Raw genomic sequence first — 14,476 nt, 5'->3', positions numbered from 1 at the left:
TCCCTGCAATAGCAATTATACTCTAAAACAAAAGCAAGAAAACCCCAACCTGTTTGTTCCTCTGCAGGAAACAAGATCAATGGACAAGACAACAAATCAGAAATAATAAGGATGACCCCTTTTGGAGGCATGCTGGCTATATTATTGCACAGTTGGATGGTCTGTACATGGGAGCCCTCGAGTGGGCTAAACTGCACAAACAAACAGTAAGATTACCACATCTCTTTTTTAGTAGTTGGGTGTGGGATGTCAGAAGATGAAGATGGGAAAAAGGAATCTGATATTTTTTTTAAAAGTGTGTTTAAAGATTAGTGACAAGTATTCATTCTGCATGTCATTCAACAAAAATTTCAGTTGCTGTGCAGTGCAGGTAGTGTAATTGAGCACTCCTGTCATGTCACCCCAGGTCTTTGTACTGGACTTAGAACTCTTGGCGTCTCACCTGCTGATTAGACTGGGGTTAGCTTTTGTATCAGTGTGAATGTTGGAAGGACAGACACTTCTAAGGTGTTTGCTGTCCTCACTTTACAATTGTTATTGAGCATATGACTGTAGGTATAAAGAGTAGCTGCAACAGTATGAATCAGCAAATAGGAACTGTGTTAAAGCTTTTGTTCTTATTTCCAGTCGTTAGAGCTTCAAAGCTTCTAGATTTTGCAGGATATCTTTCTTTGCTAAATAGTGTCTCGCTTTCTGTTTTCCAAGTCTCCTGTTGCAAACTGTATGGTCAGTGTTGTGTAAGGCCAAATGGGGTAATATTTTGTTTTATTTTTTTTTCCTGAAAATTATTTTTTCTTGTTGTTTTTAAACTTGGATAGAATTGTGTCCAGGATCATCAGCTTGTATGCAATACCAGAGCTCCTTTTACTCCAGTAGAGTTGCGGTAATTATAGTGCTTTCCCCATAATTCTAGTACGTCTAATTGGTTCCTCATTGTGAGAGGGAAGACTTGAGTAATTGCAGTTGACCCTTTTTTGTCTTGATTTCATCATACCAAGAATTTAGAGAAGGTGGCAGTAAGGAATTGTAAGCAATTAGGTTTTGGTAAAATGCAAAAATCTCTTGCATAGTTCTCATTCTGGACATTTCCTTAGCAGGAACCAGTTCATACTGAAAGAGAAGACTGTGATGGAAAGGTCCATCCTGTTGAGTCTGAATTACAGGGATTTTATTAAGAAACCTTGACTTTCTAGGAAAATAACTGATTCATTCCTTTTCACAGCATCTATAACTGTAGAGCCCTGCAAGGTTCATCATTTTTTTTTGTTTGCTTTGGAATCCTTTAGATGCAGATGGACGGGAAAAGAACTAGCTTGTATCTGAGCTATTTTCTTGAAATAGACAGGAACATCCTACCTGCAGTGTGTTTTCATTTATGTCTGTGTTTGATATTAAAAATCACTGCCCTCTGAAGCGACCAAATCATTCTGATCCTCTTTCAGACAGGGCATATCGTATGTCACCAGCACACTTATACAATGGTGCATTTAAGGAAAATTCAGACATGGTTCGGTCTGAAATAACTGTGTCCTTTATTCTTCAGTTATATGCAGTGGATAGTATGCATGTGTCTATATATATATACACAGACACATGTACATATACACACATATATTATATAAAATACTTCTTTTTCCCAGATGTACCTGGAGCAGATGGTGGGAATTATTTCCACTCCTTCCTTTTTCTTTCATAGATAATAGTGCCCAAAGCTAAATTTGTTTGCTTTGAATAAAAATATATGGGACCAAAAATTTTCCATGCATATTTGTCAGTTGCACTGAAGTTTTGTCTGTTTGCCAGAGCTAGAAAATTAACATCAGTCTCTTACTTCTGAGTATGGTTTGGAGAGCTGTATTTTCACCTAGACGTTTGGTTTTCCTTGGCATCAAGGTGATACTTGACAACACTGCAAAAGTACATGAAATTCCGCTTGTTGCATATCATGTTTATTTTTGAATATTTTGGGGAGAGTAAGCCACATAAATGCTGTTTGTGTATGTATTTACTACTGTTTTGGATCCCCTTCAGGAAATAAAGATCTTAAAGATTTCTTTAATGATAGGTCAAAAGATCTAAAGAGGATGGAGAAAAGGGTCTGTATTTGCAAAGAAAGTGAATTTCTACACTGAGCACTAGGTGAAGTTGAACAAAACGATTTTTTCTTTGGAAGAATAGGGAACAAGAGTTGTATGAATAGCTAATCTGCTTTTAGTCTTACCCATCTCACGTTCCAAGGACTTTTATTTCCACTATGTACACTTTTTGAACTTGTAAGTGTTTGAAGTCTTACATTTGGTGGACTAACTGGTGTGTGCTTATGTGGTGAAGACATGTGAAAAGATCTGTCTTTGCATTGTCCTGTACAATGTGTGGTAGGTTGAAACTATGCCACATCCACATAGTGCTTAAATGAGTGTTGAATTGTGTGAGTATAGATAAAAGTCACTCTGAAACGTGTCCTCTTTTCCTCCCCAGCTTCAAGATTGCCTTACCTGAACATTGTAGAACCATTATCTGCCACGAATAACCAGGCTTTACTATAGAGAAAATTGTTCTGAACTCAGAACTGTTTAATAGTAGCATTAGCATGTACCTTTTATTCTTTTATCTATGGAGCATATGTATAATAGTGGACTTTTCTTTCTTTTATTATTATTAATTTTTAATTGCATTAAACAACATCTTGCAGGGCTGTTCTAGGTAGATACTTCCAGTAAGATCTGCATGAAGGCAATGTGTAGTGTAAATTTCTGTACTTTAAATTTGATGTTTACTGGTATCATTAATAATGATGTCAAAATCTGAATACATTTTCATGTTAAAGTGTGAAATTATTCCATCTGGTTTAGCAACATTTTATATCCAGTAAACAAACCCAACCCTTTTGTCAGGATGATTTCTGAAGGAGGGGCACTCAAAGAACATTAAGGCTTTTCATCTGCCTAATGCTCTACCAACGCTGTGATTAATCTTGGGCTTGTCCACACAGGGAAATTACTCTTGAATAAGGAGGTGTAAGAGTTTTAAATACTACAATGATTCCAGGACAGCTCTCTATTTGTACTTCCTTATTTTGTATTGAGAATGCTCATGCATGGGGAGGTCATTGGAAAGCAATTGTTTCAGACTGACTAGTCTATGTTATTATACCGTGTAGACACGCATTTAAGACTTGTTTTCTTATCTGCTGCCTTTTCTAAGTTTTTCTCCTTCAAGCTGATGGTAAGTTTACAGTGGGAAAGGAAAACTCAATTTGATCTTTCTCGCTTTTCAGGATAATATCTCAGAGGATATGCAACATATTCTAGCTAAAGGACTTTAATGTCATGGCTATATCACCTCATTGCTTGTCATTTTAGTGCATTCATTTGCTCTTCTTCGGGATGTAAACCATGCATACCAGGGTTTTCCTTACAATGCTATGTGAGATGAGAGAACGTGGATGACAAGAGGTTATAATATGCCCTATATTATGTACTTGTTATGATGTACACTCATGTAATTCTTGCTGGTGGCCTCAGATGATCTTCTCATAGGGAAGACTTCTCCATATACCCTGGAAAATCAGGTGTACATGTTCCTCAGCTGGGGATCTCAGCCTAGTGGGAGGAAGATTTATCAGGCTGCTCCTGAAATAATCAGATTTGGCATACACTGCAAATGCCTGAGTCTCGTGTTTGAATGCATTATTTTAGTGAGAAACTCTGTGCACTGAGCATGTCGGACTTCTCTGATGTCACTTAGCATCAGACAAAACCAGATTTATCCTAGCAAAGCTAAGTCATGAGTTCTTGGAAATATATTGGAATTAATCTTGTTTACCTCTCAAAAGGGGAATGAAAACACAACTCTGATGGGTACTTAGCAACCTAGTTCCTCTTTTGTTTTGCCTGGCTTTGGGAGAAAGTAATTTCACCCAGTGGAACACTAAGAATTTACATAATCTTTGCTGTTTTGTTCAAAAGGGTCTTTCCTTCCAGCTTTCTGTGGTTATAATGCTGTTAGCTTCCTTCCATAGTACCTTTGTTCTGGTTTGGATGGATTTCCTGGTATTTAATGATTTTATTTTTTTTAAATTTGTAATGACCACAAGATAGCACATAAGTAGGAAACTTTTCAAGTATATAGGCAATTCCAAGCGATGCTGTAGCAGTGTCAGTAGATATTACAATGAAGGCAGGTTTTATGGAGGAGAATATGGAGTGGTAATAAATGGATAGAAAGAACAATTAAAATGTCTAAAGGCTGGCTGAGCATTCTCACATGCAATCCTATTTCCTCCCCCTCGTGGTGGTAATGTTCACTCATTACTTTGCTGCCTGACTTTTCTGTAACAGTTATGGCTGTAAATTAAACACTGGAAAACAGCTTTGCCTCACAGTATGTTTGGCTTGCAGTCCTTTTAGTATGGCTGGATGGGGGAAAAAAGTGCTGAAACTGCAGCAAGTCTGTCTGTATGGATTCTAGTAATATAGCAGTTGCTGGGACTTGTTTGCAAATGATTCATACCACTGAGTTGCTTGAAACTATCCAAAGGTACATCCCTCGATTTTTATCAGTTGTGGCCTCTGCTGGTCCCTGTTTATGACAGCAAAAATACGATGAGCTAGAACAGTGTAACATATGTTCAAATTTGCTTCGGATTTTTTTCCCTCAAACTAGAGTTGCTGTTAGGGCCTTTCATGGTACGTAGTTTTAGTTGTTTATTTTTTTTTCCTTGTCCTTTTCTCCCTTTTATTGGGGTTTGTTCAGCTTTATGGTTTACTAACAGCAAGTTGTATTGCAAGCAACATATTTCTTTGCTCTATGATTACATTCCATTCTAAAATTACTAATCATAATGCTACAATGATGTGTATTCTGTCTTTTCCTTAAGCCTTGCCCTAACTAAAAGCATGGTGCAAGCAAGAACAGGAAAGAGTTAGAAAACGGTCCTTGAAGGCTGAGGTTAGACCACTATTAAGGTTTTATGTTTGAAGAGGCATTGAAAGAGAGGATGTTGAAGATTGCAAAATGATCTGTGCATAATTAACCATGGCTCTCTCTAACCATAAGGGTTTTTCTGAAATCCTGTAGTGGGATGCCTTTTGACTGACTTCCTCTCTTCAGCTTGTTCCATGCTTGATTAGTACTGTTAATGTATCTATCTCGCTTCCTTCGTTTCCTCCTTCTCAGACATGAGGATCTTTAATTGCAGTCTTTATTAAAAAAAATAAAATAAAATGCAAAAGCTCACCTGAATGTGTGCTAATGTAAGGCTTTTCAAAGGCATCTAGATAAATAGGGGGAAAAAATGTAATATGCTGTTGGCAAAGACACACAAGGTTTCCTAAATTACTGCTATAGCATCTCCTTTTTGTCCTCAACAATGTTAGCATTGGTAATGTCACTACAAGGGCCAGACACTTAAAGATACATAAGTGTCTCATTCCAAGCTGAATTTTAGCATTTGGGTCTTGTGAACAGGTGTTTTGCAGAAAGTATAAAAGATTGCTTTGAGAAGGAAAAAGTTCTTAACAGCTGAGTTCTATTGATTGATGCTTCTGTCTGAAAGTGTTTGTTGTGGTCTCTTCTCTCTTTCTTCAGCCCCTGAGCATCTTTGATGTCCAGTTTCTGAATGCAGTTGGAGACCTGTTGGACCTCATTCCTGCATTATTTGAGTATTCTACGAGGAGCGGACAATGCAATGTGGATGCAGGAGGTCATGGGAAATACCAGTGGGATATGGGTCACTGCTCTGCACTCATCAAGGTGAGCACTAAGAAATTCAGCTCCAGCGATTGTGTTGATTCAAAATGCTGTGAGTCTGTGTTTCTGTAGTCTTCACTGTTCATATTGCATGTGCCTGAAGAGACCCTTGTTGATCAAGGCACTTTTATGTTGTTACCATTTGTACCTCCATGGCATTCTGGGTCCAGTTTTGCTCACTGGTGCTTGGAGGGAGGGGAAACAACAAAAATAAAAACCACAGAGAATGACAGTGGAAAAGCTATTAGAATTACTGGGGAATGGGTAGCTACTGTGGAGAGGAAACTGGATGAGAGTAACTTATTTCATCTTGCCAAGTGAAGGTCAGAAGGGGATACCATGAATGTTTACAAATACCCTGGGAATGTAAGTAGGGAAAAGGTTACTTAGTGCTGGCATAAGAACAAATGGGTGTGTGAGGCTGGTGGATGGTGGATGAATACAGTCCAGAAATTAGAAAAAGTTTTCTTAGTGTTAGCAGTGATATTCTGGATTAGCTTTCCCATGGGGATAATGACAGGAAGAAAACCCTTTTAAAATCTAAGGTTCTAATACATCATGGCTGCAATTAAATTTTTCTACTAAAATTGTCAAACATCTAGTCAGTGTATGGAGATTCAGGTATTCCAGAGCAACCATATTTATCTTCAGCTGAGATGCGTTCATTCAATATTTGACTGTAACAAAATGTTTGAGGTGGCCATAAGTCTTAGAAACAGGGAAATGCTTTGAGAAGACATACTATCAATATGTATCTTTTCAAAATACATACCTACTTGCATTCGCTTCTGTGCTTTAAAGTTTCCCAAAGGTGTTTTCACAGAAAGAGCATGTTCTAAGTTAATGTTTGATATGTTTGTAGAGATATGATTTGAGTGCATAACTACAAACATTTAAGAGGAAGAGGGAAACAAGACATGTCTTGGTACACGGGTGCTCCAAAAAAAAACCCTAAACTGTTTCATTTTGAACAATGACAAAGATTTGAAAGCAACACATTGGCAAGAACTATCTCCAAAGGTTTCAAAAATTCAGTACACAATTAAAAAAGTTCAGTACACAACTAAAAAGCACAAGAATCTGGTCCCTCTTGAACAATGCAGTTAGACTGCTTAAAACAAATTGTTCTCCTGGTTTCTATCAAGTACAAAACATGCAGAGTATGGTAGGGCCTGAAATGGTTCATCATTATGCTTCTGTTTTCCAGGTTCTACCTGGATATGAGAACATATATTTTGCCCATTCCAGCTGGTTTACATATGCGGCCACGCTGAGAATATACAAGCATTGGAATTTCAATATAGTTGACCCGTACACTAGGACCGGCCGTGTCTCATTCAGCAGTTACCCAGGTAAGGTCTCATCCCCCTCCCAAAAGAAAAGGTATTCAAGATGACATGGACTGTCTTTGGCTTGCAGATATCTTGCCTGTAAAAAGGTCTATACTTCAACAAGCATTGGGTTCAACGTACCTTAATCTTTTTAGCCATGGGGAGGACAAAACGCATTGTTCAATTTTCTGGCCTAAATATCTCATGGTGGTGGTGTTTTTTTTTTTTTTGTTTGTTGTTTTTTTTCCTGTTGGCTAATCACATCTAGTGCTCAGAGTAGTACTAGTTAAATATTCTACTACCTCTCACGCAAACACACTGCTTTGAGTTCTGCTTGGTGTAGTGCACAGCCATCTCAACTGTTGAACTTAGTACCTTGTTGACAGCATTCACACGTTTGGTAATAACGAGGTTTTGAATACTTGTGTTTAGTACTGTGGTATGACTTGTGCTGTAATAACATTACTACACACTATCAAACACTAGCCATTTGAAATTGTAGAGACTTTTTTGATGCTGGGTTAGCAAACCTTGTTTTTTTTCCCCCCCTCTTGCAGCTTCTCTAGAAACTGGCAAAGGGAGGTATTTTTAATGTGTATTTTACGTGTCAGAAATATATCCAACCAGAGTATTTAAAATTACCCTTGGGAAGATGAGGCAGCATGTAGTGTTCTCAAGTTTCCTGGAAGAATATTAGAAATTATTGGTACTTAACATTTCAGTGGTGAAATATGTACTCTTGCTGTTTTTGTTAGTTTTTCAGTTTTTTAATAACAAACAAACAGCTCAAATTAGCACCAAGAAATGTGATCATGAAAAAACAAAGCAAATTTAAGATTGTTTGGAGGAGTTAGCACTGCATACATTTTTAAAGGTGGAATTTCAAATTCAAAAATGGCCAAACACTCAAATCTGCAACTTTTTAAAGTGAAATATGTGCTGTAGAAGATCATTTGATTCTGATGAAATTGTGTTGGCTGATGATTGCAAAATGTGCTTTGATTTATTACTGTGCTTGTCTTACTACAAAGGCAGGGGTCTTTTTGGCTTGGACTCCTGAAACTGTTCTATAAAGCAGTTGCGTTCATTTCACATTAAAAGCAATCTTTTTTTTTTTTCTTTTTTTTTCTTTTTTTTTTTATTGTGGATTTCTGACCCAGTAACCCTCAGGAACACAGTTTTCCTGGGATTTTTGCTTTAGGGAACGAGTCAGAGATATTTTGGCAAATGCCTGTAAAGTGTACAGCCTTTCAGGAGCATGGGTTTTCTCTGAGGAATTTGACTTTCTTGTCAGAAGGAATTTTGCCAAGCCTGTATAACCTGGTAGGAAGTGAAGGTTGTCTGAGCTCTGTTCTTCACCTGAATGTACAGAAGGTCATTCTGGATCTTGTATCTCACAGAAAAAATACTGTTGAAGATAGTATTGTCCTTTAGGAGAATGTGGCTATGTTTCCCAACTGTTGCATGCTGTATTGTGCTGCAGATGCAAACTTGGGATCAGGATCCGCCACACAGAGTGACTTTTATTATTATCATTAATGCTACTGCTCTGTTGTGTTGTTTGTTGTTTTTTTTTGGAGGGTGTATATGCAGGTATCTTTGGGTTGTTCCTTTTGTGGAATCTTTATATAGAGAGAAATACGTATCATCTGCTTTGACAAGACTGATAAAGCACACTGTATAGAGGGTACCTGAAAACCAGCTGTGCTAAATGCTTGGGGTCTGCTTGCTAGTGCACAAAATCCCAGGGCATTTCCCTGAGACTGGTGTCTGCAGGGAACTTTTAAGAGAGGGCTTATTTTAAAGCTTGCTTGTCCTAAGTACTCTGATGCAGTGATGTGGTAAGGTTTCATTCTACCAACAAAATTCAGTGAGAACTGTTGCAAAACGTACTTCCCATGGCTACAGTGGAGTTTGAGAGACCTGTGGTATGTCAAGTGTGCTCACTGGCCACTTAATTACAAGGTAGTATCGCAAGCACTAGGCAAGTGTGACCCATTGACTACAGCAGATTACATTAGCTGTAATGTAGCTCACAAACTTGCAGTTTTCCAGATGACGCAAAATCAACTGGTCTGGTAATGATCTCAGGGCATCACACAGGAAGGAGGGAACTACCAGAAAACTCTGCTCCATGTTGTGATGAGATGAAGCGCTAAATTTTCAGGGCATCTGACCATGAAATCCACAAATCCTGCCCATGGCTCGACTTGACAACTGTAACTTCTCTCTGCATGTGAGTTCCCACTCCTGTTCTCTGTCCTGACAGGTACCTCCTGGGACATTCTTACTGGTTCTTAGTAAGATCCCCTGAACAGGAGGGATCCACATGATCCTAACGTACATAGAAGTATTGACTTCTGGAGGAAACAAGGCATTAAGAAGGAGGTTTCCTTCCAGGCCTTCAATGGCACTTAACCGAATAATTCATAGCTCTCTCTTGTCCAGTAGACTGGTTATGAAGTAAAACTTAAGCTGTCCAAAAGCTGTGTCAGAAATGTTTCAAGGAAACACTTGTCTTCTAAAAAGGAATGTGCGACTCCCTGATTTCTCCTGAGATCAGAGTAAAGTTGTCCAGATTGTTTATTTACTGCATTTCAAAATACAGGTAAAATTGTGAAATTAAACTGCAAAAAAAAAGAGTATTTGTTACATCTCAGGTTAGAGGATCTAAGCTGACTGGCTAGTTGTGATGTACACTGGCATATGCGTTATGATACAGCTAGAGGGCCTTGCACTTCCTTGCTTTTGCTGAGGCTCAGCAAGCAGAGGATGATCTGGAACTGCAGAGTCCATTCCTGTTTCCTCAGCAATTTCCAATATTCTTGCCAGCATGCTTAAATACTACTGCTGCAGTTTCTTTCAAGTTTCCTTCTTTCTGCTTTCTCCCTTTCAGACCCACAGTAGCACTGCAGGGGTACTTGCAAGGGGAATGAATGAGAGCAGTAATCTCTGCTCTTGCAGAATGATTTAACCACCTACGCTTGTTTCCACACTAATCCTAATCCTCACTTGAACCCTGCTCATCATTTCAGCTTTCTCTTCTGTTCAAAGCATCTGTGCAGAGCTGCATGCAGAACATCTCTGTGAACCTCTGGAAAGGAAGAGTAGCTCTGAGCTGAATGCTTGGACACCTCCGACTTTGGTGTCTTGTTCAGACTGAGCATAAGTACTTAATGTTGCTGGTGAGTTTCTGCAGAGCAGTGAACTTAAATGCAAAGGCCAAGTAACATTTGCTAACAACTGTTGAGTGAAGCTCTGCTCATTTGGAGGGATAAGAAATATGATGACAGAGACTAGGTGGGTGTTGTTTTTGCAGGACATGTCTAGTAAAAAACAAAACAAAACAAAAACAAACAAACAAAAAACAGATAAGGCCAAACAAAAATTCCCCTGGCTGTGCAGTCACTGTTTGACACTGCCCCACTGAGTCATTTCCAGATATTAGCCCTATTAGCTGATGAAATTTCCCTGTTTTCGTTGGACAGCAGGGAGAAGATTGCAGTTTCCAAGATCCCCATCCATTTGGGTGGAGCTTTTTTGAAGAGTTAGTTTTGAACCCCATTTAAAAAAGGGAATCTACCATTTGGACCCAGGCACAGTAGTTTGGGTAGTGACCTGCTTTCTCTAGGTGAGCTACAGTCTTGTTAAATATGTTGTATTCTGGTTTTAGGTACTTAATCAGGGGAATAGCACATTCTCCACTGGCACCAGCATGCTTATGGGTTTTGCCACATTTCTTGCTTCCCAGCTTCCTCCAACATCTGTCTAAAACCTGAGGGCGAGCAGAGGAAAAGTATCTGATGCACTTTATGACTCTGGTATCTCATCTCCATTGTGGGGTGTACCTTTGCCTAGTACCTAGGAGAGATCTGCAGGTGAAAGGAAGGCAGCTGGCAGGAGATAAATCATGGTATGAAAAGCATCTGCTGGTGGGATTATGAAAGCTAATCCAGAGAAGACATCTCCCTTCCTATTGTTAAGTGTGTTTGTAGCCCAGAGCATTGAGCATTTTAGGCTGGAGCTACTCTCATCCATGTGAGGTGATTGCTAGGGCTCTTGTCCCTGACTTCCAGACTATGACACTGCACCTTTCTGACACTGAATGAACACAAGGACCAGTTAAAATTCCAGAAAAGTTGATTCCATCTGGTTGAGAAAGCAGCAACTACCTCTTTAGGAGCAATAGCTGTCAGGAGCACATCCCTGTTCTGTCCATGTCCCTCCCATTCTCATACTATTCAGTGTGATGACTCCCCAGAGAACACTATGGCTCAGATTTCAAAAAAAAGAAAAAAATCAACCAAGCAAACCAAAACATTAATAGTGGTGTGAATGAAGTTCCAGAATCTGGAAACTTCAGTTTTCCAGTGGTGTTTGGAAACAGAATCTAAATGGCTCAGACCCTGAAGATGCAGTCAGAAGTGCTTTTCTTTCTTTCTTTTTATAGGAAGAGTCTGGTTCATTGAAAGGGGAGGAAGAAAAAACACAGAACAACAAGATTGAGAGTGGTTGATAAAAATGGGAAATGGGTTTACAGAGGAAAATATGTCACTGTTATCTCTCTGTACAGTTTACCTAAAAGGCAATTTCAATTATAGCAGATTCTCATACATAGTGGAAAAATGAGGATAACACAAGAAGACATCAAATATCTGCTGCTATCTCTAGGCTTCATCTGGGTTTTATTTTTGTGGATGCTTTTGTCCTTGGTAAACCTGTCATATGTATTTAACTTCCCTTTGTCTCAAGGGTGCCTGTACCTTAAGTCATAATGACATATGTTGTCTCTGGATAACTGAGTTAATAATGGTGTATCATGGAGGGCACACTGTATTATAAAAGTACTGCGGGATGAAACTTGGTAAATACTGAGTCCTGGAAAGAAATCCACTTGTTTTCAGCTCATCTTAGCTTTGCAAATTATTTGAACTACAGAACTCATTCAACTTAATTATTTGAGTTGCCACTTACTTTGAGTTGAGTTTTATCTCAGCTTAAGTTGATTTAGAGGCATTGGAACAGGCTGCCCAGGGGAGTGGTGGAGTCACCATTCCTGGAAGTCTTCAAAAGACGTTTAGATGTAGAGCTTAGGGAAATGGTTTAGTGGGGACTGTTAGCGTTAGGTCAGAGGTTGGACTCGATGATCTTGAGGTCTCTTCCAACCTAGAAATTCTGTGATTCTGTGAAAAAGGAGACAAAGCTATTCAGTTTATTTTGAAGTAGATCACTTTGTACTGGTATCCACGTAGGAATTAGTGCTCAGTTCAAACCACAGTTGTTTAAGAGTTTCATTTTTGGTCTCTGGACAAGCACTCATCTTGCTGTGCAGCAGCTTACCTCAGGAGTAGTCAGCGTTGTGGTATAAAACAGGCTGACAGAGCCAAGTTTAGAGTGTTTCCCTTCTTGTCTGTATTTACTTGAAAGAATTCTGCTATGGATACTCTTTATTTATTGCCACTCTCATTCTGTTTTTGAGAGTGAAGTAGTAGGACCCGCAAGCTGTCAGGGTGCTCTGCCTGTTCTATATGGACATATCATTAGAGAACAGGTGCCTGCAAAGTGTATTTTCCTGGATCTGATTTGAGATTTGGGGATTTTAAAGAAATCTTGCTGAAATTGAGCCTTTAAACATTAATTCTGCTAGAAGAAGGTCTGCCTTTTTGATGAGACAGGACTGGATTGTCTTTCTGGTTATCATAGGTTGCTGACCTCACTCTGTTTGCAAAGTGTATTAACAAGGCTTGCTGTACAAGATGTTGTAGTGGGACACAACTATTAAGGTATTACACAAAGAAGATTTTAGTATTGTGTACTCTTTAAAGAGCGGTGCCATTAAAAACTTACTGACAAGAGACCACATTCTGGATAACTTCTCCACTGGTAGCTCAGTTAGCAACTTTTCTTCCCCAACCTGGTGACTGCCAGCCACGTATCCTCTGGAGAATCTCAAAGTCAAGTTATTTCTGCTTTGTAAATAGTTGCCAAGCTATCCATGGCATTATAGCTGACCTTTGCAGTTCTGTATACCACCTCCTGACATGGGATCTGCAATTGGACCTAATGTTTCTGTTGGCATATAACCTGGAAAGGAATCCTGCTCTGAGAGTTGTGGTTGTGTTGAGTTTTGCAGGACTGTTGCATGTCACAGAGAAGAGTAGGTAGAACTTTCTCTTGTATACAGGAGTTGGCTTAAAATTTGGGAGGTGCCCATTTCTTAGAGATGCTTTTCAGAATAGTTAGATTGGAAAAGATTAAACTAAGTAGGAAGACTTTTCTGCTTGGTTTGTTTAGTACAGAAGAGATCCTTTTTTTGGGGGGGGAGAGGGGGAGGGGGAAAGAAAGGTTGATCCATTAAAAAAATAAAAAAAGCTGATGAAGATCTGTTTGTGGAGGTTGTATTTTTGTTCTGTTTTTGTCATTGTTTTTGAAGAAACATTTTTGTTATGAACAAACACTTGCTAGACCTTTATACTATGTATTCCCCAGAATAAGACATTGCTTGACATATGAAGGGTAAACTTCCAAGTGGGAAAGGCTGGGACACAAACCTGAAGCAAATGCTCTAGACAAAGCAGGTTGTGTGTTGGAAACATGACAAGTGAGAAATTGTACTGGCAGGTGGGCTCAAAATACTTGCAGAAGTTACCATCTCACCTTCAATATTTTTATGGCTTACTTTAAAATGTTCAGGCACATACCCAAGCCAAGGGGATATAAATGAGTCTCTAGTTTGTTTTGTGAATACAACAAGGGTTGAGAGATAACAAATTTTTGTCTTGTTGATTAAGGCTTTCTAGTGTCCTTGGATGACTTTTACATACTTGGCAGCGGCTTGATAATGTTGCAGACCACCAACAGTGTGTTCAACCAAACCCTCATTAAGCAAGTGGTGCCTGAATCCCTGTTTGCTTGGCAGAGGGTCCGCATTGCTAATATGATGGCAGATGGTGGCAAAGCTTGGGCAGAAACCTTCTCGAAGTGCAACTCGGGTAAGTACTGTTAAATATGAATATTAAAAGAAAGGATGTGTTCCTTCCCCTGCCCTGATACCCCTTTCCTTCCCTAGGCAGGGCATGTAACTCTTTGCTCTCATACCTAGGGACCTACAACAATCAGTACATGGTGCTGGACCTAAAGAAGGTAAAGCTGCAGAAGAGCCTTGATGAAGGCGCATTGTATATTGTTGAGCAGATCCCAACCCTTGTGGAATATTCTGATCAAACAAATGTTCTACGGAAAGGTAATAGCTCCTATAGCATTTGCTGGCCTAGGAGAGCCATCTCTTTGTGCCAGCTGACTGTGCTTTGTACCTTTGTAGCTTTCTGAATGCTATTGCTGAGGTTTGAGTTAGAAAGCCTTGTGTGAGTGTCCCAGTGGTGCTCTATCAATAA

At 39.2% G+C, this 14,476-nt stretch overlaps 1 protein-coding gene across 1 annotated transcript in view; it reads left to right on the top strand.

The window, feature by feature from the left end:
• The window catches only part of PLBD1 (phospholipase B domain containing 1), a 38,589-nt gene that overhangs the window by 17,581 nt on the left and 6,532 nt on the right, over positions 1–14,476 (top strand). The window contains exons 4-8 of the mRNA XM_084296981.1: positions 68–206; positions 5,590–5,754; positions 6,959–7,103; positions 13,874–14,074; positions 14,185–14,325. Coding sequence (XP_084153107.1) covers positions 68–206; positions 5,590–5,754; positions 6,959–7,103; positions 13,874–14,074; positions 14,185–14,325 — 791 coding nt within the window. The remainder of the gene's footprint in view (positions 1–67; positions 207–5,589; positions 5,755–6,958; positions 7,104–13,873; positions 14,075–14,184; positions 14,326–14,476) is intronic.

This window comes from Netta rufina (genome assembly GCF_964035555.1).
Source record: "Netta rufina genome assembly, chromosome: 1".
NCBI classification, from domain to species: domain Eukaryota; kingdom Metazoa; phylum Chordata; class Aves; order Anseriformes; family Anatidae; genus Netta; species Netta rufina.
This window is presented reverse-complemented; position numbering and strand designations above follow the sequence as displayed.